Consider the following 23,497-nt stretch of genomic DNA (forward strand, 5'->3'; position numbering starts at 1 on the left):
TGTTCCTTCATGTAAATTGTTAAATAAAACTTCAACAAGACTTGTTCCTGTCACTTATATCAAAGTTGTATCAAAACTAAAAATCCTAGACAAAAATCAAGTTTAAAATATTACATTTTCCTTAAAGATCTTTCAAAAAGACTGATTCTACCTGTTCATGGCCAAGCATTCATAATAATGCTGGTAAAAATTGCTGGTAAAATATAAATAAATAAATAAATCTTATTTAGTTAAAAACATTGTGCAGTGTAAGAAAATCTCACGTGACATGGGTTTGTAGTGTATGTAAGTTGTAATATTTTTATAACATGCTAAATTACCTTAAAATGCTCTGGGGCATGTTGTCTTGTTTGTGATAAAAGCTTTCACCAACTTTTACAATCTTTATTTTTCAAACTTTTCTTTCTCCAGGTAACGAGTTCGGCCATCCGGAATGGCTTGACTTTCCTAGGAAAGGAAACAACGAGAGCTACTATTATGCCCGTCGCCAGTTCAACCTTGTGGATATTGAGCATCTGCGATACCGACAACTATACGCTTTCGACCGTGACATGAATCTTACAGAAGACAAATACGGCTGGCTGGCTGCTGGTCAGGTGAGATGCACATACACACATTGCTAAATGTGCACATCTCACACTGGTTTTAACCTACAGAAGAAACCCAGTGTAAATCTCCTTGCTGGATCTGTCCTTGCCATCTGTTAAACTGTGGGGAGCTATTTATCTGCCATATTAAATGAGATATGAGATGCATGGCCCATATGATAATGAAATTGCATAATACAGCCAACCAGGCATGACTCTCCATAGCGGGAAGCCCATTTCACACACACACCTTGTACTGAAGACAGCAGAAATAAGATTTCCACTGTATAAAACTGTATAAAACCCTTTCTATCCACATGGGGTTAACAGTTTATGTCCAATGTATGCATCAATTCAATCAGAGACTCATATTGTCTTTAAAAAAAAAAAATGAGGTGCGGATTTCCTAGCTTGACTATCAGACAAGTGCCCCAAACCCTCGAAAAACCAACAAATCAGCTAAGAGCAGATTGTTTTTCAGCAGAGTACCTCTGTACTCACATCAGCAATTGTCTAATTTGTTTAAATTGTTATTTCTCCTAAGGGTTTTTAGAAGAAACATCTGAGAATTTATGATCTAGGAACAACATCTGAGCAATAAAATCTTCCCCTGAGATTATTTCATGATAATTTTGCATCGTGTTTGACAGTCATTTACATCATTTGCATCTTGTTTTTGTTTCTATCAGGCGGCAGTCACGACTTTGAATCAAGCTGATAAGGTGATCGTATTTGAACGCGCAAACCTGCTGTTTATTTTCAACTTCCATCCCTGCAACAGCTACATTAACTACAGGGTGGCAGTGGAGCATGCTGGGAAGTATCCTTTCACAAGGGAGCTCCAGAAGACTAGTACATCTTAGTAATGGAGTGTGTTTATATGTGTGTGGGAGTGAGATTATATGTGTGTGCATATGAGCTGTGAAATATACAGGAAGCATGTGGGAGAGAGGTTAGGGCACTTATTAGAAATTCATTAGCCACACATAGTATATGCATGATGAGACTGAGTGTGTGTTTTCAGTGTTTTACAATGTAAGACCTCTGTGTGTGTGTGTCCTTCAACCCTTCATGGCTCTTTAGAGGCCGGCCTGCCATTGGTTGTGACACATTCCCATTGATGCTTAAAGATGAGCTTGTACGCTAGGGACGGAGGGGAGGGGAGAACAATCTGACAAGTCTTGAAAACACATTTAATTGGCTGCAGAGATGCTATAGGTGACTTTCATCACACAAAATGAGCTGTTCATGGCTTTGTATGTGCGTGGGTGTGCACATGTGATGCTGTTTTGGGGCATTCAGGTTGCACCAATGGGAGATTGTGTTTGTACGGAGACTCCAATTAGTATGAGAAAACGAGACACCCTACAACGAGAGAAACTACGGCTCATCAAACATCTCCCACTCGCACGTATTTGCTCACACAAATACCCTCACTCATCAACACGCACCGAAGAGAAGGCCTTAGCCTGGTTAATATCATTGTTGTTTTTGCTAGAAAGGATTTTTAGCATGTAGCAGAAAACGAAATTACCGTAAGTCAGAAATCGGGGCAATTAAAGGCACAGTGTTTGTTAAAACTTCCAAAGAACTCCAGAAAATGTTTAATGTGTAATTAATTGAACGTACAGTTGGGTCTAAATGTCTGAGAGCACATTGAAAATCTGAGATTCAAAATGTAATCTAAATTTAAAGTGAAGGATTTTTAAAAATGTAAAACACGTTTGTATTATTATTATTATTATTATTAAAGGGGTGGTTGATTATGATTTCACTTTTTAACTTTAGTGTGTAATGTTGCTGTTAGAGTATAAACAATGTTTGCAAAGTTATGATGCTCAAAGTTCAATGCAAAGGGAGATATTTTCTTTTAGAGAATTCTCTGTTTAAGGACTACAACAAATGTCTGGTAGGGACTACAAAAAGCTTCTTCCGGGTTAGTGACATCACTATCCCTAAAATTACATAAACTCTGCCCCCAGGAACACACAACAAAGGGGGTGAGGCCATGTTGGGCTGCTTTAGAGAAGAGGAAGAGTTGTTGTAGTAGAGTGTTGCCGCCATTTTACGCCAAACTGCTTCACAAACGAGGATCAATTCAACGCTGAATTTGCACAAAAGATTAACATGATGGCACATGCTAGTCGATGAGTTGAATCAACTCCACAGCAACTACATAAATTTATCCACTAACCATTCAGAAACGTCCACATGCATTCTAAAAGTTGTAACTTCTTCCTGATCTATATGGGGTATTTTGAGTTGAAACTTCACATACGCAGTCTGGGAACATCAGAGGGCTTATATTACATCTTATAAAAGGGGTATTATAGGTCTCCTTTAAGGCAAAAGTGTAGCCATACTTTACAGACAAGAATATAGTTGAACAACACTTACTGCACCTTTAAGGCAGAAAAGCATCCGAGATACTGAACAAAGGCTGAGATAAATATCTTGTGGTACACACCATGCACGCCATTGAATTCCAACCAAACAAAATTAGTTTCTTGGATTTTAAGAAATCTACCACTCACAATATGCTTTTAAAGGTGCCCTAGAACGTTCTTTCACAAGATGTAATATAAGTCTAAGGTGTCCCCTGAATGCGTCTGTGAAGTTTCAGCTCAAAATACCCCATTGATTTATTTTAATTAATTTTTTTAACTGCCTATTTTGAGGCATCATTAACTATGCACCGATTCAGGCTGCGGCCCCTTTAAATCTCGCGCTCCCTCTCGACTATAAAACAGTGCATAAACAAAGTTCACACAGCTAATATAACCCTCAAATGGATCTTTACAAAATGTTCGTCATGCATTTTGTAAAGGCTGGAGCCGTTACTAATCGCTTAAACCTGATCATTATGCCAGATTTCTCCTCCGCTGGAGTGTTTTGTTTTGGGGAAAGCAGGGATGAGGTCTTGGAGGACGATCAATCATTTCACCTCGTGGGAGAATATCGAATAATAAATAAATAGTATTTATTTGGATGTTTACATTTGATTCTGAATGAGTTTCATAGTGCTCCGTGGCTAAAGCTAACATTACACACTGTTGGAGAGATTTATAAAGAATGAAGTTGTGTTTATGCATTATACAGACTGCAAGTGTTTAAAAATGAAAATAGCGACGGCTCTTTTCTCCGCGAATACAGTAATAAACGATGGTAACTTTAACCACATTTAACAGTACATTAGCAACATGCTAACGAAACATTTAGAAAGACAATTTACAAATATCACTAAAAATATCATGTTATCATGGATCATGTCAGTTATTATTGCTCCATCTGCCATTTTTCGCTATTGTCCTTGCTTGCTTACTTAGTCTGATGATTCAGCTGTGCACAGATCCAGACGTTAATAGTGGCTGCCCTTGTGTAATGCCTTAAACATGGACTGGCATATGCAAATATTGGGGCATACATATTAATGATCCCGAATGTTACGTAACAGTCGGTGTTATGTTGAGATTCGCCTGTTTTCCGTAGGTCTTTTAAACAAATGAGATTTACATAAGAAGGAGGAAGCAATGGAGTTTGAAACTCAGTGTATGTCTTTTCCATGTACTGAACTCTTGTTATTCAACTATGCCAAGGTAAATTCAATTTTTGATTCTAGGGCACCTTTAAGAGCTGACTCTTATCCGTTACCCTTAAAGAACAGTCCTCCTTACAACCAAAAGTATTGGTTAAAAATAATATGTAGTACACCAGATGATTTTATTATGAATCTTATTGATTTAAAAAATAATAATAACTTTTTATAAACAAATATAACAATTTGCAGAACAAAAAATTGATGATCAGTCTCGTTTAGATTTATTGAAGAAAAAAAAGTAAAAAAAGATTGTTATTTTGACTACTAAATATATTAAACATGCAGAGAAAAAAATCAAAAAGATAATTAACCAACACTGGCATATTTTTCAATCTGATGAAAGACTTGAACTTGTCCAGGATCCCCCTCTCACGTTGTTTAAACGTGGATGTAATTTGAGAGACTATCTAGTGAGATCAGTCTTGACTCCTCAACCTGTAACAACACAAACTACATTAACATTTATTTGAGAAGGTAACTATCACTGTGGCTCATGTAATCAGTGTAGTTTTATTTATATATATATATATATATATATATATATATATATATATATATATATATATATATATATATATATATATACTGTTGCACATTTTTTAAACACCCTCATACTGGTAAATTGAAAAAGGGGGACAAACCAAGTTCTAATATTCTGTTGTGAAATTCATGTACATTAAGTTCAGCTTTTCACTAAAATTATTATTCTGACAATATAAAACATAATGAAAATGCTAAATAAACACATTTTTACTTGCGCTCAGACTTAACTTTACTGTATAAATCTGCATAACTGTCGTAATTATAGTCTCTGTTCATTTTCAAGGCTCTTGTTTGTATCTTGTCATGTGCTTGTGCGTGAGTCACTGGAAACATCAGAGTCTTGTTTTTGAGCCCATCGAAATGGATGCACCTATACCTCAGATCAATAAAACAGCAAATTGTAGTGGCAAACAGACCACAGCAGTCTGCTTCAGATGGGGTGGGATATACTTATTTTGCCCCCAAGAACAGAGCTCTGTGTTGGGGAGGCTTGACTTTCTGCAAGGGGTTTTCTGCAGTCTTGATGCTTCAGGAAAAGTGAATGTGATCGATAATGCATTGTAGGGGTATATCCAGAGCTTTCCCTGCACTTCTTTCCACTTTTATGTTTCATTCAATGTGCTTTTGCTCTTAGTTTGCCTCTTTCGCAGTCAAGGGAAGCGGACAGGGATACTACTCTGTGATAGTCAACGATTGCTTAAGAGGCATATTTTGCCAGGTAACGTTTTGATAAATAAGTAAAAAGACAACCTTGTACGTGTACATTGCAAGGTCGCAGCTGATACTAAGAGAATATTGTTGCTTGATGCCAAGTGAGATCGTTTGAAAAAGACAATATTATTTTTGTTTTATACATGATGAAATACTAGACTTTTTCTTACAAAATGAAAAAGTTTGGAATTGTATCAGTTGATACAAAGTTGTTTCTCTCCAGGTTCACTGTACGTGTTGTGGTTATGTTTGGGAAAGACTTTTTCACTTAGTGACAACATGATCAATATTTTTGTCATTGTTTTTTCTTTGTAAACATATATATTACACATACACATACACAACCATTTAAAAACCATTAAGCCGTTTTTAACATTGGTAGTTGCCAAGTTGTAGCCAAGCACATATTAACGTTTTTTGAAGGATCATTTGACACTGTAGACTGTATGTAAGGACCAAGGTTAGAACAAGGCTGTGAGGGCTGAATGTAGGAGAAGGTTGAGAACCCAGTTGCAGAAATGAGAGCTCAGTCAAGGAATAAACTTAATGTCTCTTTAATTAGTCCAGAATGTAATTCCAAGATAGTTCTAAAAAGTCAATGCAAAAAATTATAAAGTAATTTCAAACAGAATCTCCAAAATATTCCAAGGAGTCGATAAAAAAAATTATAAAGTAATTCCAAACAGAAACTTTTTGTTCCAAAAATTGCTCCAAGGAGTCAATACAAAAAATCCAAAAGAGGGTCTAGAAACATCAAAGGGTAAATGATGTTTCCCAGAAAGGTAAAACTACCAAAAACTTCCAAAGGACAACAAAATGCAAAAGTCAGATCCAGAGAAAATCACAAGAGAGATTTACCAAAAGACTGGTGAGGCTGGTCTCAACATAACAAACACTGAGCAAAAAACAGGAACAGAGCAACTTAAACTCACAGGAAATGAGGCACTGGTATAATAGAACAATAGCGCATGATACAATGCTGTTTTGCCATCACAGGAATAAATTACATTTTAAATTTACATTTATGAAAACTTTTAAGTTGTGATAATGTTTTGATCAAATAAAAGCAGCCTTGGTGACTGAGACTTTTTTTAAAAAAAAACACATGAGAAATTGAAAGTTTTTTTTTTTTTTTTGCAGTACAAGCTTTGTCATCTCTGGAAACTCAGCCTTGCCCTAACCTTACATACAATTTTCAAGCTCAATTATAAACGCCCCCACTGTCAAGTAATAAACACCTCTGCAAGGCGCAGAGCTACTCGTGCTGAATGGCTAGTTTGAACCGTGTCGCTAATGCACTCTCCAGCAGTTCCAGACTCGAGCGAGCAACCCTTCATTATTGCAAACCCAGAGCAGAGGCCCTCTCCCACCCAGCAGCTCCGTTCATACCCCCTGGTCTCCTCTTCAGAGAACAAGGGCTGCGGGGAGCAGCCGGAGATGAGCTCCACCAGCTGAAGGCCTCCCACCAGGGCCTCTATTTAATCATAGCCCAGGCAGCGAGCCCGCTTGGCGGGGAATAAAGACACCCTTTAGCCAGGGCCACTTAGGCTTCCTCCAGCCCCTGCCGCTGCCCTTTCTGTGTCTTGCGCATGAGGGGGGAGCCCTCTTTCTATGCCACCAGCCGTTGAGCTTTGAAGATGAGAGACGAGGGTGTTAGAAGTGCACGACCGGTGGAAAGAACAGTAAATATGGCCCATGTGCACCTCCCTGAACTCCTAATCGTTTTGTGTTTGCCAGTGTATTCTTCTCATTAAAACCTTGCCTTTAACCAGAGTCCATGTGGGCTTTGTGAAAAAGAAAAAAAAAAAAAATTCCTCCATTTCCACCCTGAAGCCATAAACCTAAATGTAGAGTTTGAAATGAAATTGATATTCAAGTGGCGTTATGCTTTTTTTTTGACCTGCCAGTAGATTCTCTCGACGGTCTGTCCTGTGTCTCTGACTCTCAGCACTGATACTGTAGATGTTGAAGTGTGAATTCCACCAGGATGTCAGCTTGATCTGTCTTTGAAATGCTTTGAGTCACATCCTCATTATATCTCATGCGTAATACAGTGACACACACACCTGATATGGAGGTCTAGTAATGTTTCATATCTGCTGTCCCTCGTTCCCATTGCTGTGCTGCTGACCGGCTGGAGCCGTTACTAATCGCTTAAACCTGATCATTATGCCAGATTTCTCCTCCGCTGGAGTGTTTTGTTTTGGGGAAAGCAGGGATGAGGTCTTGGAGGACGATCAATCATTTCACCTCGTGGGAGAATATCGATCCTTCCAGTCTCCAGGGCCATGAAGTGCGGAGGGGACGTTCAGCCAATTGAACGGGTCAATAAGAACGTGGCTGGCTCAAGCCGGCTTCTGATAGGTGATCACAGCCGTGCTTTCTGCTGGATGGGTAGGGACAGTCACAAAACAGGGTTTGTACGAAATGGTGATTTTCCCATAGGACATATTGAATGAATTGCCTAAAATCAACAAAGCCTTGTAGAAAGACCTGAAAAAAAAAAGCATGTTCATAGTTTTGCTCCACTGGTGACACCAAAAAGAACTGCAAAAATAATGTTTGTTCCCAAAAGCAGAGAGTGCCCTCCATTGTTTGGACAGATAATCCCACCCCCAGTTTCTTTGGTTGAGCTGATGTGCTATAACTGTGTTTTTTAAGTAGGTATGTAGATTTTATTTATGTATAAAACCCTAAAACTATAACTAAATGAAATGGCTTCTTTTCAATATATATATATTTTTTTTGTTTGATTGTTTTTATTTAGTTAGTTTTTAGTTACTTTTTTTATTTTGTTATATACAGGACTCTAAGAAAAAATATGGTTAATTAAGTAAAATGACTGCTAATGAAGATAATAATATATTTTATTATTTTATTTTAATATTATGAATAATACCTTTTTACAGTGTTTCTTTTATTGGGTTTACATACACACTTTGTTCTTGATTTCTCTTGTTAACTTTGTTTGCTTTTGTAAGTCGCATTTACCAAGTGTAACCACACTCTGCAGAGAAGCATAAAAGGAAATAAGTCCTCCAGACTCTGTCCCTATAGAGAGAAGTGTAGAGTGCAGTCAGGTCTACAGCAGACTTAAGGGTTCCCCAGTTAAAACGTGTCCGGGGGCAAGTTATCTAAAGATCGATTGGGATACTGAGACAAAGGACCATCTTCCATTCAGTTTCAGAGAGCTGTATACAGGATGGCAGGACTTAGTTCACACTTGGGAAACTTTTTATCTGCATTATTCATGAAGACTAATGCACCAAGTTGAGGTTAAAGGCTACAGATTGTATAATGTTACATATTCGTAGGGGCACGCATGAGGGATTTTCAATGACTGCCACTCAAACCAGTTTACAGGCAGTAAGCTGAAACAATGCCATTAATTACTTTGACAAATACATGCTGTAATCTCTGCTTTTTAGTGCCTTGGGCTCAGTCTCATTCTCTGGCTGTGTTTGAAATCATATACCACCGCTACTCTTGTATCTCATTTTTGACTCATTATTATAAAGTTAAGATATATTTACACATGAACCCTGGCTGTGAGAGCCAAGCATTTGCATTGGTTAGTTCACCCAAAAATGAAAATTCTGTCATTTATTACTCACCCTCATGCCGTTCCTCACCCGTAAGACCTTCGTTAATCTTTGGAACACAAATTAAGATATTTTAGTTGAAATCCGATGGCTCTGTGAGGCCTTCATAGAGAGCAATGACACTTCCTCTCTCAAGATCCATAAAGATACTAAAAACATATTTAAATCGGATCATGTGAGTACAGTGGTTCAATATTAATATTATAAAGCGAAGAGAATATTTTTGGTGCGCCAAAAAAAACAAAATAACGACTTATTTAGTGATGGCCGATTTCAAAACACTGCTTCAGGAAGCATCGGAGCATAAATGAATCAGTGTATCGAATCATGATTCAGATCGTGCGTCAAACTGCCAACGGCTGAAATCACGTGACTTTGGCGCTCCAAACTGCAGATTCGATACACTGATTCATTTGTGCTCCAAAGCTTCCTGAAGCATTGTCAAATCTTCTATCCAATCAAATGCTCTCTAGAGCAGATCATATGCGCGAGTTGGTGCGGACCACGAAAGGTATCGGACCCATTTGAATTGCTGTATATAAACGATATAAAGGACATTATGAGGAGAAACGGGTAGAGATTAGAAGGAAACTGATGTTTTACAGAGGCTAACGGCTCTGGCCAAGCTGTAACATAAATGAAATGCTATTGGCTATTTTAAAAAATGAGCGGGGCTCTTCGATATATCACCCTGTCTTCCTGTTTCAGTTGAAATTACATCAACACATTGAATAATGCTGCGCGTGCCAACCCTCTTCAGTGGGACTTTAAACATACTTGACCACCAACATCCATGCATTTATGCAACATTCAGAAAAATGTATCATATTTACAGAAGTTTATGTATGTTGCTGAAATGAATTTTCTGTCCCTTAAAATTTTGAGAACTGTAAAATATGTATGTGGAATACTTAGTTACAGTATTTGGAAGATTTTATTCAGAACAGTCAATAATAGTGTCAGTAGGCAGTGACCATGTTGCTTGACTCTGGCATGCTAGGAGATTCAAATAAATAAATGAATATAAATATGTATATCAATATTTTCCATTAAACTTGTTGCTATGAGACATTTTAGAGCAGGGGTCTCCAAATGCTGTCCTGGGGGCCACTGTCTTGCAGATTTTAGCTCCAACCCCAATTAAACACACCTGAACCAGCTAATCAAGGTCTAATTAGGCATACTAGAAACTTCCAGGCAGGTGTGTTGAGGCAAGTTGAAGCTAAACTCTGTAGGACAGTGGCCCTCCAGGACTGAGTTTGGAGACCTGTGTTTTAGAGTGTGTACTGCTTTTATGCCCATATTTGGTCAAAAATTGCTTAAAAGCAGGGGTCTCCAAACTGGGTCCTGGAGTGTCACTGTCCTGCAGAGTTTAGCTCCAACTTGCCTCAACACACCTTCCTAGAAGTTTCTAGTGTTTGACCTTGATTAGCTGGTACAGGTGTGTTTAATTGTGGTCAGAGCTAAACTCTGCAGGACAGTGCCTCCCCAGGATCGAGTTTGGAGGCCCCTGCTTAAAAGTATTGCAACAGAATTTTGCAACAGCTAAAACTGCAAAGGAACCATTTATTTATTTTTAAAACATTTTTAAAATGGTCATGTGATAGCAATGTACTACAGAGCCCCTAAAGTGAAATGATAGTTTAAAAAAAATAAATAAATAAAAACGTTTCCAAGCAAATGCAAAGTTTCTTGGGGGAACGTAATACTTTTGCGAGAGAACGCAAAAGTTTGTGAGTGAATGCAAAAGCATTGAAATATAATTTTTCCTCCCATTTAATTTTTTTTTTTCATCACCATGCCCCTTAGGGGCTCTGTAATATATAGCAGTTTGAAACGTACATCATTCACATTCACAATTATAACAAATAGTAATCAGTACACTGAGTGTAGCAGTATGCTAGTATTCCATTCTAAACGTAGCCTTTAAAAAAAAACAATTGGACACAAAACAGATGAGAGCGATTGATTGGATTGTCTAATGTTGATTTAATGATGATTAATTAAATCTGTAGATGCTATCATAAGATTCAAACATTAACCTCATTCACACAGTGAACCCAGAGTTGGCACATTGACAATTTGCATAGCCATAGAATGAAAGTAACTAAATTGTTTATCTACACTGAGATGAAAGCAGACATGAATCTTATGAAACAAGAGCTTCCAGGGCTGTTAAAGTTATAGTCTGGACGTTTTCCGACATTTCAACAGAGACGATTTAAGGGCAGAATTAAATATTGGAAAAAAGCCTTTAGAAGCAAAAAAAGGGCAAATTGGCTAGAGAGAGAAACGATAAGCTGTGTTTGAAATGAGAAAGTCAGGCGTGGTGGAGAAAACTTTCAAACAGATAAAGAGGGAGAGAGTGAGAGAAGGTTATGTGGATATAGATTTTAGATTTAGAATATTAGATTTTCTACAGTTCAAGGAATTTAGGTGAATGGCCCACGGCTGTGTTGATTCCCAGAGTGCTTCCTGTGGTGCGGAGCCCCGATTCCTTCACCAAAAATCTCTCAATCCTTCCCGTGGACAGTGGAGGAGCCTGGTGGAAACTATCATCCTCCGTTCAGAGCTAGTGGGTTGTAGAGAGAAATCAGCTCCCTTCCAAACAACTGGGGGAAGAGTAGGAAAGAGGAAAAACAGAACGAGCAGGAGAAGATTTGGAAATGCATGCCAGCATGCAGGGGAAAAAAAACTAAAATCAAGAAAGTAAAGAGATTGCTTTCCCACCAACCTCCCCTAAGAGGCAGAAATTCTCTGACAATCAAGCCGCGGGGTTGCTTGGGAAGGTGCGGTTCTGCTCACGCACATGGCATTGTGGTCTGTTTACTTGATTCAACCACAATCCCTCTCAAATCCCCAATTTTACACAGAGCCGTTGCGTTTTTATTGCCGATTTTAAAACTATCATGGAAAGTCGGCGGATATAATCTCTCTCCAAAATGATGTGCTTGCCAATTCCTGGACCTGATGCTTTTTTCCCTCCTCTGTGAGTTTTTGTTTGTTTGTTTGTTTGTTGAAGGAGGAGTGGGATTCACCTCTTGGGAGTAAGGAAGTCGGATCTGGATCAGATCCATAATTTTTTGAAGTACAGATTTCCTGGTTTAATGAGAATAAGTTTGCCACCTGCCCTTCTTATCCAGCTCACAATTGAAAAAAACGTGTTTGACTTCCTCTAATCTCTACAGCAGCTGGCAGCTTTTACGAGCATCGCCATAAAACTCACCAGTCGAGAACCGCTGATTTAAAATGTATTGTGTTGTAAGCCTGTGAAGGCACAGAAAATATTCATCTAGTCATCGTAAAACATCCTTTATTGCATTCTTTACAAGAGTTATTTTCCATTGTTTAAAATGTTTCACCTCTTCAGCAGCGGTCAAATATCAGAAATAATTTTTCAGTTGTAGCATTTAACAGGAAGCGGTGAAATGACTCACAAATTGGAAGTATTGATTCTGATTCATTTATTCATGCTAATTGTTAGACAGATAGCTTCTGCCAATTTTATTTTTATTTTATTTTATTTATTTATTTAATTATTTTGACCCTTCTTTTGACCAAAAGAAAAGAAAAAGTTGACAAAGTATGCTAAAAAGCTGTAAAAATATGTTTTAAATATGCGTTGCCCTTTCAGGCATTGAAGATGTATGCAGAAATTATGCAGAATTTTTTTTTTTTTTTTTTCTGTTTTATTATAATGTTTGACCCAGCATAAAATATATATTATTAATATAAGAAAAGGCACTTAATTTTTTCCACTTTGCCCTTCAGGACTTTTCAATTCAGATCTACGCATTAATTTTCAGCACGTTTAAATAGAATTTGTTCACACCAAAAAAGGTAACAGTTCACACTTACTAAGCTGAAGTGTTACTTCATTTGCACAATGCCGTATTTTAACTGCACTTTATGTGACTTTTACATTTGGGATGTTTGATAATAAGAATGCACTAACCTGGAGTGTTTTAATTAGATTTCCTCTTCCCATAATGCAATATTTTAGAGAGAGTGGTCTCACTTGCTTCATGTGGAGCCTGTTCACACACTGTCTGACTATGAACACACACACATGCACACCAACACGGCTTCGATAGGGGGTAAATTATGCTGTAGCTAATGATTACGTTAGCTAGCGGGAGGCATGGAGGATTGCCTGAGGGTCTCCATGGGAAGAGAAGGGTGAGATATGTTCCTTAGACACAAACTCTTGACTAAAGATTAGCCATAATAATAATTAATGTCCTTGTGACACGTAACATACTTGCTGACAATCATCGCTTCAACACTCCCTGCCAATTCCCTGTGACATGAATCAGTATGTGGTATACATGAATTCAGGCACTAGCAAGGGCCTTGATCCACTAAACATTGGGCCACTGATGATTCAATTATTTGTAACAGGATTTCAAGGTCACAAATTAAAACCTAGCTGGTATTTATCATCAAAACTGCTGCAAAACACTCCATGACTAATATACTTCTGGTATTATTTGTTTAGCGTTCATGTTATTCATCATAAATCTAAAAAAAAATTGGCTAAGTAAGTACGCATAAATGGCAAATTGTTTTATCTTATGATTGATAGCAAAAATACAGTAAAAGTAATATTGTAAAATATTTTTACAGTTTAAAAAAAAATGTTTCCTATTTGAATATATTTTAAAAAGTAATTTATTCCTGTGAATTTTCAGCAGCCATTACTTTAGTCTTTAGTGTAACATATACCCTCAAACACTTGGTCTTGTCTTGGTCTTGGTCTTGGTCTCAACCCCTCAAACTCTTGGTCTTGTCTTGGTCTCAACATACATTGGTCTTGGTCTCAGATTAGGTTGTCTTGACTTGGTCTCAACCCCTCAAAGTCTTGGTCTTGTCTTGGTCTCAACCCCTCAAACACTTGGTCTTGTCTTGGTCTCAACCCCTCAAACTCTTGGTCTTGTCTTGGTCTTATCTTGGTCTTGTCTTGGTCTCAACACCTCAAACACTTGGTCTTGTCTTGGTCTTGTCTTGGTCTCAACCCCTCAAACTCTTGGTCTTGTTTTGGTCTTGTCTTGGTCTCAACCCCTCAAACACTTGGTCTTGTCTTGGTCTCAACCCCTCAAACTCTTGGTCTTGTCTTGGTCTTGTCTTGGTCTCAACCCCTCAAACACTTGGTCTTGTTTTGGTCTCAACATACATTGGTCTTGGTCTCGGATAAGGTTGTCTTGACTTTGGTCTCAACCCCTCAAAGTCTTTGTCTTGTCTTGGTCTCAACATACATTGGTCTTGGTTTCAACTTGGTCTTGGATTAGGCGGTCTTGACTACACTAGTAAAAATGCATATATATACATTATGCATTTAATTCTTCTGTTTTATCTATGCATTTCCTCATTGATTAGAGGTCTCTCGTGACTGCAAATATGCATGTGTCTAACCTCAGAGATGCAGATAGAGATCCATGTTTTGTGTGTCATTTGTCTAGTGGCTTCCCTCTCGTTTTGAGCTGTTACTCAACAGCAAAGACATCCATCACATCTCATGCGTTTATTATTATCCAACCAACCATCTGTCCCTGAGCTACTCTTGACAAGAGAGAGGGAAAGAATAAGAGAGAGATAAATGTCACAAGACCAAAGAGCGTTTCACTAGAGTCTCCTTACAGTTCCTTGATCATGTTTCATATCAGATATAAGATCAAATTGAACTCGGACGAGCTGCAATATGGGGGTCACGGGAGGCTTGTGCAGGACACAGAGTTCTTCACAGAGCCCATGCCTTTCAATGGCAGAGCCCAATCATTTCTGGTGAGTTTCATCTCAACTACACCTTTCCACTCTTAAACCATTGACAAAAATGTTGTGTAATGTAGTGAATAACAATCTGGGCAGGTACATGACCTCAAGTTTGTCCTTTAACAAAGAACTCAATCCATAGATGTCATATTGTTCATATTTTTCCATGGCCCGTTTTGTCCCCACCACTTTATGAAATTACTTGCGTCAGAGATGTATCTAATACAGATGAAGCATCTCCATTGGTCGAGGAGGAGTCATTTTGTTTGTGTTATTATGAGTGGCGATCTGACACTGGAATTTATGTCAGACCCACAGTCTAATTAAACCACAAAACAAAATGCAAACAAATGTGTCCATTCTAAACCCAGAACTCAAAGCAAAGATTTACTGGACAAATAATTAAATGTGCAGTTGTGGATCGATGCATTTATCCTCTAAGCCACAAAATCCCAAAGCAAATAGTGGCAGATGTAGAAATTAAGTTATATAAATTAAATATCCATGCATTTGAATTGGTCAACAAGATTGATTGCTACCTTAAATCACCCTGTTATGAAGATGTTTGTCAACTTAATACACTGTTCTCATGAACTGTTTTTTTATGAACACTGGCTTTTTTGAGCAGTTGTGTGAAAGATTTAGGCTTTTACAGTATCCATTTTATCTCCTCCTCATGTGCTGGAATGAGCAATGAGCCATAAAAGTCTTGTTTTTTATATACTTGCTGTTTAAAAATGGATCCTTGTTGTCTCTTGTGTCTATAGCTCTGAATTAAAGCACACACTGGATGTGTTGTAAACAGTCTTTGTTCAGACCCTAGTGAAATGCTGCAGTTTACTGTATAAAAACTAGCTCAAAACAGCAGTGGTTCTTAAGAGGTGAGTACACTAGTAGTAGTTCATTATGCAATAGCAATCTTCAGAGAGTATGGCATTTATTGAAAAATACAGCTTTAAGGTAAGAGCAAGAGATTGAATAAATCATGATCTCATTTCGGCCTCATTACAGCTAGTTGAATTTTATGACAATCCACTTTATATTGTCTATGAAGTCTGAACTCTGAAGGTGAGCTCTGCTGCCCTCCCCATAAATCAGCTGATGATTTTTTGTAGAGCAGCCCAAACTGATACTGGTTTGAGGTATATAGGCTCTGTATGCAGAAGGTTCTTCATGTTATGTAAATGTTATTCTTGCTATGTTAAAGGGTTGGTTCATCCAAAAATGAAAATTTCCCCATAATTTACTCAAGCCATCCTAGGTGTGTATGACCTTCTTCTTTCGGCCAAATACAATTGAAGTTTTATTAAAAATATCCTGGCTCTTCCCAGCTTTGTAATGGAATTGAATGGTGTACAAGTTTTTAAAGTTCCAAAAGGTGCATCAATCCATCATAAACGTAATCCAGTAGATTATTAAATGCCTTTTGAAGCGAAGGGTTTTTGAAAAATATCCATATTTAAAACTTAATAAACACAACGCAGCCCTGAAGTATCAGCAGAGATCGAGTCAACTAGATCATCCATTGTGAAGGCCTCATTGACACGACAGCCAGTAGCACAGTTCCTCAACAAACCGCCCATACCGCCGTGATGAATACGATCCTCAACTGGATGGAACTGAAATAAATACTTTGAATGTTACGATCCTATCAGATTTATGATAGCAACCTGATTCATAACAAAGCACTGTTCGCCAGAGGAGAACTGGCCCCCCGACTAAGCCTGGTTTCTCCCAAGGTTTTTTTTTCTCCATTTTAACACCTATTTGCCACTTGTTTGCCACCTGATGTCACCTGTTGGAGTTTGGGTTCCTTGCCGCTGTTGCCTTTGGCTTGCTTAGTTGGGGACACTTGACATTTGACATGACATTTGATATTCAACAGTATTCTTGACATTTATTCAACAGTGCTTTGATCTGCCTGCATTGACACTATTCTTGAAGAGCTGCTGTGCAGCAAAAATTATGTACCAGTTATCAATGTAAAGCTGCTTTGATACAATCCGCATTGTAAAAAGCGTTATATAAATAAAGGTGACTTGACTTAAACTATAATCACTGGCTTCTGGCAATGACCGTACGTGAGTCTAGTTCCGGCAGAAGAGTGATCTCTGACCTGACGCGTGACGGATTGACGAATACAGAGGCACAGAGGATAGAGCAAAACAAAACACCGGTCAGAATCAGAATCAGAATCAGAAAGAGCTTTATTGCCAGGTATGTTGTTTACACATACTAGGAATTTGTTTTAGTGACAGAAGCTCCACAGTGCAACAGAGTAACAGCGACAAGACAAGACACATAATAAAAAGAATAAAATAATAATATACAAATTTACAAGATAGACAAAGTGCAAAAAAAAAGCAAAAGACAATATATATTATAGACAATTGTATGTACAATTATGTGTGCAAATTGAGATATAAATAAGTGTTTTAAGTAAATAATATGTAATAGTGTTGTGTGTTCCGTGTTTGTCAAGTGTTCATGAGATGGATTGCTTGAGGGAAGAAACTGTTCCTGTGTCTGGTCGTTCTGGTGCTCAGGGCTCTGTAGCGTCGACCGGATGGCAACAGTTCAAAGAGGGAGTGTGCTGGATGTGAGGGGTCCAGAGTGATCTTCTTTGCCCTTTTTCTCACTCTGGATAAGTACAGTTCTTGGAGAGTGGGGAGGGTTGTGCCAATGATTCGCTCAGCAGACCGGACTACCCTCTGTAGTCTTCTGAGGTCAGATTTGGTAGCTGAGCTGAACCAGACGGTAATTGAAGTGCAGAGGATGGATTCAATGATGGCAGAGTAGAACTGTTTCAGCAGCTCCTGTGGTAGGTTGAACTTCCTCAGCTGGCGAAGGAAGTACAACCTCTGCTGGGCCTTTTTCACAATGGACTCGATGTGGTTGTCCCACTTCAGGTCCTGGGAGATGGTGGTGCCCAGGAACCTGAATGACTCCCCTGCAGTCACAGTGCTGTTCATGATGGTGAGTGGGGGGAGAGCAGGTGGGTTTTTCCTGAAGTCCACGATCATCTCCACTGTCTTGAGCGTGTTGAGCTCCAGGTTGTTAAGACTGCACCAGACAGCCAGCTGTTCAACCTCCAGTCTGTAAGCAGACTCGTCACCGTCCTGGATGAGGCCGATCAGTGTGGTGTCATCCGCAAACTTCAGGAGCTTGACAGAGGGGTCTTTAGAGGTGCAGTCGTTGGTGTAGAGGGAGAAGAGCAGTGGGGAGAGCACACAGCCCTGAGGGGCGCCGGTGCTGATGGTGAGGGTGCTGGATGAGAATTTCCCCAGCCTCACTAGCTGCTGCCTGTCTGTCAGGAAGCTGGTGATCCACTGACAGACAGAGGTGGGCACGGAGAGCTGAGTTAGTTTAGGCTGGAGGAGTGATGGGACAATGGTGTTAAAAGCAGAGCTGAAGTCCACAAACAGGATCCTCACATAAGACCCTGGTCTGTCCAGATGCTGGAGAACATAATGCAGTCCCATATTGACTGCATCATCCACAGACCTGTTTGCTCGGTAAGCAAACTGCAGGGGGTCCAGTAAGGGTCCAGTGATGTCCTTCAGAAAAGCCAGAACCAGTCTTTCAAATGACTTCATGGCCACAGACGTTAGAGCCACAGGTCTGTAGTCATTTAGTCCAGTAATTTTGGGTTTCTTTGGGACAGGGATGATGGTGGAGCGTTTGAAGCATGAGGGGACTTCGCACAGCTCCAGTGATCTGTTGAAGATCTGTGTGAAGATGGGGGCCAGCTGGTCAGCGCAGGTTTTCAGACAGGCTGGTGAAACGCTGTCTGGGCCTGGTGCCTTTCTTCTCTTGTTCTTTCTGAAGACCTGGCGCACGTCATCTTCACTGAACTGAATTGCAGGTGTGGGGGAGAGTGGGGTTGATGGAGGTGTGAATGGTGATTTTTCAAACCTGCAATAAAACCCATTCAGATCGTCTGCCAGTCGTTGATTCTCCACAGAGCTGGGGGATGGTGTCTTGTAGTTGGTAATGTCTTTCAGACCTTTCCACACTGAAGCTGTGTCATTAGAAGAGAACTGATTCCGAAGTTTATCAGAATAATTCCTCTTTGCCACTCTGATCTCCTTTTCCAGTGTGTATTTGGCCTGTTTGTACAAGACTCTGTCCCCTTTTCTGCGAGCATCTTCTTTGGCCTGACGGAGCTGGCTGAGTTTTGCAGTGAACCAGGGTTTGTCATTGTTGTAAGATAAATGAGTCTTTGTAGGAATGCACAGATCCTCACAGAAACTGATATATGATGTAACAGTCTCTGTGAGCTCGTCCAGATCGGTGGCAGCAACTTCAAAAACACTCCAATCAGTCCATTCGAAACAGGCTTGTAAAGCCCGCTCTGTTTCGGTGGTCCATCTCTTTACAGTCTTTGCTACAGGTTTAGCTGATTTCAGTTTCTGCCTGTAGGTTGGTATGAGATGAACTAGACAGTGATCAGAGAGCCCCAAAGCTGCCCGTGGGACAGAGTGATATGCATCCTTTATTGCTGTGTAACAGTGGTCGAGTATATTACTGTCTCTGGTGGGACAAGTAACATGCTGTCTGTATTTGGGCAGTTCACGTGAGAGAATCGCTTTATTAAAGTCCCCGAGAATGATAAGAACAAAGTCCGGGTGTTGTTGCTCGCTCTCTGTGATCATATCAGCGAGTAACTGTAAAGCCGAGCTCACGTGCGCTTGCGGAGGAATGTAGACGCTCACCAGAATGAACGAGCAAAACTCCCGCGGCGAATAGAACGGTTTGCAGTTAATGAAGAGTGTTTCAAGATTAGGACAGCACATCTTCTTTAACACCGTTACATCTGAACACCACCTTTCGTTGATGTAAAAGCACGTCCCGCCGCCGCGCGATTTCCCCGTTGATTCAGCGTCGCGATCTGATCTAAACAGCTGAAAGCCCGGCAGACATAACACGCTGTCCGGAATGGCGTCGTTCAGCCAGGTTTCCGTGAAGCACAGAGCAGCCGAGTTCGAGAAATCCTTATTTGTCCGGGAGAGCAGAAGGAGTTCGTCCGTTTTGTTGGGCAGAGAGCGGAGATTCGCCAGATGGATGCTAGGCAGCGGCGTTCTTAATCCGCGCTGTCTGAGCTTCACGAGGGCGCCGGCGCGCTTTCCCCGTCTGCGCGTCCTGAAGCGTCTAAACAGCGCTGCCGCTCCGCCGACTACAACATTCAACAAAACGTCTGAATAATCGAAATCCGGTAAAAGATTTTGTGGTGTGAACTGCCGAATGTTCAGCAGTTCATCCCTGGTAAAACTGATGGTGTTTGAAAAACAGAAAACAGGAAAAACTAACAAAAACAGAACAAACACCGAAGAGCTAAGCACTGTGGCTGCCATGCGCGGCACCATCTTGATCTTGAACCATGAATTAGAAGTCTAAAATGACCATTTTTAAAGAGAAATGTTGGAGGATTTCGATATAAGAGAAGAGAAGCTTGAGTTTGTTGCCCAGCCCTATTTGTTTGAACAGCAAGAAGTGTCCACTCTCACCTAAGCACTACTCCTACATCATACGTCGGTTCAGTGGTCACTCTTACGCCTCTTCACTCTTAACTTTTTTGGAACTTCAAAAACTCGGGCACCATTCAATCCCATTACATAGCTGGGAAGAGCCAGGATATTTTTGAATACAACCCCGATTGTGTTCGGCTGAAAGAAGAAAATCACCTAGGATGGCTTGAGGATGAGTAAATTATGGGATAATCTTCATTTTTGGGTGAACTATCCATTTAAGGTTGTTTTAGAGAGTTTGAGTTCTTTGTGCAGTGTAACTGTATGTCATGCTGTGTAATATTTTGTCTCCATGCCATGTAAAGGTTCCTTCTATGTAAACTTCCTTTATGCAATGTAAAGTTTTCTTTGCTGAGTTCTAAAGTGTGTTGTGTAATGTAAAGTTTCTTTGTGTAGTGTAAAGATTTTTGCATCCAGTGTGTTTTTTCTTCTGTGTAAATGTTCAGCAAAATTTGCATGTAAAGATTGCACTGTTTATGTCTATTGTGTAGTGTAAAGGTTCTACACAAGCTAAAAAGATTTCTCTTAATGTAAAGCAGTGTAAAGAATTCTTCATTCCGTATATAGTACAAGTCCAGTATAATTGTCCTTTCTGAAGTTCCTTTATGGAGTGTAAAGTTTCTGCATACAGTGAACAGAGTCTTTATGCAGTGTGAAGGTTCTTTGTGTTACAAGTTTTTTGTTGTTGTTTTTTTTTATGTGTTGTTTTTGTTTAGTATTGAGGGCAGAGTAAAGTTTATTTGCAAAGTTCTACAAGTTTATTGTGCAGTGTAACACCATGTCTACACCAGACGCAAGCGAAACAACGCAACAAAAGCAAGTAGAATCCATTATCAGTAATAAGTAATGCTGTCTACACTGGATGCGGCACGGTTCAACATGACACAACAAATTCCTGACAGTAAACTGCCCTGTTGTATTTCTGACGTACTTCGAGTGCTCGCGCTGTTTCTCACATGAAGAACAAATGGATTTGCAATGGTCGCTTTGTCGCGTTCAGTGTATACATGTTCTTAGTGCAGTCTGAAGGTTCAAAGATTCTTTGTGGAGTGTAAAGGTTCTGCATCTGGTGGATCTTTATGCAGTGTGAGGTTTTCATATGCAGTGTAGTTTTTGTGCTTTTTAAAACTGTCCTAAAGTATTATAAATGTTGTTCATACAATGTAAAGGTTTTTGGTGTGTTAAGGTTTTTTGGAGAGTTTGAATTTTTTGTGCAGTGTAGTTTCTTTGCAGAGTTCCTTAAGTTAATTGGGCAGTGTAATGGTTCTTTCTGTAAAGATCCAGTGTATCTTTATGCAGTGTGAAGATTCTTCGTCTTATGCAAAGGTTCTTGGTGTGTAAAGGTTTTGAATTCTGAATTTGAATTCTTTGTGCAGTGTAGTTTCTTTGCAGAGTTCATTAAGTTTTCTCTTAGTGTAAATGATCTTTGAGTACTCATATGATTGCTCTTTGTGCAGTTAGAAGGTGTGTCATGGTGTGTCATGGTGTGTAAAAGTGTAAAAGTTTATTTATACAGTGTGAAGTTTCTTTGTGCATTTCAATGTATCTTTATGCCTTGTGAGGTTTCCTTAAGCAGTGTAGATTTTTGTGCTTTTTAAAACTGTCCTAAAGTAGTAAAAAGGTTGTTCATACACTGTTAAGCTTTTTTTATACAGTGTAAATGTATGACATGTGTAGTGTATTTCCATTTTTGCTGATTTAATGATCCAAAGGTGTGTATATTTGAGTGTGCAGCGCATGCCTGGATACAGCAGATGACTCCAAACACAACTCTGGAGATGGAAATGAACCCTGGGGGAGGTTTAGGCTGAACTTCAATATGTTCCCCATACCTGATTTATTTTCAGAGTCTCTATCTTTCCCTCTTTCTCTACCTTTTCTCCATTGCCAGTAACTGCCCATTCACTCATTTCCCCAGGCTGTTTTCTGATGGAGCGCTGGGGCCAGAGAATAAGGTAGGCCTGTAACGAACAGTTGAAAGAGCCGTCTCCAATCAGTTAGCCTGTGAAAGCCTGGGTAACTTTCTGTTTGTGGAATAAGCTTTCTGTTTAGCTCTCCTTCTCTCTCCCTCTCTCTTGGGGCAGGTCCATAAACACACCCCCTTGGTTTCATATTGCTATTGATCTTTGGCTGCCCCTTATTTATAGACTGATAAATGTATCATTTGTTTTCTTTGCTATAGAAAGGAAACTCAGCCTATTAGTTTCTCAAAGTCTTCCTCATATTTATCCTTTATGGTCTACCTCCCCTTCCTTTTCATGGTCGGCTGGCTAGGCAGCTTATTAAGGGTATACAGATGAATAAAAATGATGGATGAATGGTTGGATGGTAAAACAAACATTTTCAATGTAATCACACATTCTTAGCCATATTAGATCCTGATAAAACTTCTATCTATACCAAGTATAGATGGAAGAATAAATGAAACATGGTTCATCCAATGTAGGAGAGACCACGAGCAATTGTAACCTGCAAATGCTTTACATTTTTTATCATAACTTTCAAAATGCTATTGATATAACTGCCAATCTTTGGTATAAAACATTTATATGTATATAAAATCATTTTTCCCTTTGCAATAAGGTTTCATTTGTTAACATTAGTTAACTACATTAATTAAAGGTGCAATAGGTGATTCTCTACAGAAACATTTTTGTTAAGCTGGTTGAAAGTCTCCTTATATCCTGGTAGCAATCACATCTATATATCGCCTGTGGAAGGTGTAGGACAATAAAACGTTCAATCATTGCATTCAGTCAGAACGAAATGATAGCATGTGTTCCAGTCGGTCAATGTGTGTTTGCATACCACTGCGCAGCCTGTTCACTCAGACAGCATATGTCATCAGCGCGTTTCTTGTACGCTGTGCAGACAGAGCAAGAATGACCTAACTTTCCTTCTGAACTGACAACAAGTGTCACTGGCAAAGGATCTACGAAAAGAAAGACAGTCTTAGAAAAGGCTAAGACGAAAGTCGGCGCCGATAGCCTAGTTGTTAGTCCGCCAACATATGGCGTCAATATGTTCACGGCGACCCGAGTTCGAGGTCCCTTGCCGATCCTGCCCCCCTCTCTCTGCCCAATGCCTTCCTGTCTGCTCTCTACTGTCCTATCTGAATAAAGGCACAAAAAAGCCCATAAATATACATTTAAAAAAAAA

At 39.4% G+C, this 23,497-nt stretch overlaps 1 protein-coding gene across 1 annotated transcript in view; it reads left to right on the forward strand.

Annotated features, from left to right (window-relative positions):
• Positions 1-23,497, forward strand: part of gbe1a (glucan (1,4-alpha-), branching enzyme 1a) — a 176,020-nt gene that overhangs the window by 131,776 nt on the left and 20,747 nt on the right. Inside the window, exons 13-15 of the mRNA XM_048178643.1 lie at positions 412-596; positions 1,277-1,407; positions 14,705-14,822. Of these exons, the coding sequence (XP_048034600.1) occupies positions 412-596; positions 1,277-1,407; positions 14,705-14,822 (434 nt within the window). The remainder of the gene's footprint in view (positions 1-411; positions 597-1,276; positions 1,408-14,704; positions 14,823-23,497) is intronic.

This window comes from Megalobrama amblycephala, linkage group LG2 (genome assembly GCF_018812025.1).
Source record: "Megalobrama amblycephala isolate DHTTF-2021 linkage group LG2, ASM1881202v1, whole genome shotgun sequence".
In the NCBI taxonomy this organism is placed as follows: domain Eukaryota; kingdom Metazoa; phylum Chordata; class Actinopteri; order Cypriniformes; family Xenocyprididae; genus Megalobrama; species Megalobrama amblycephala.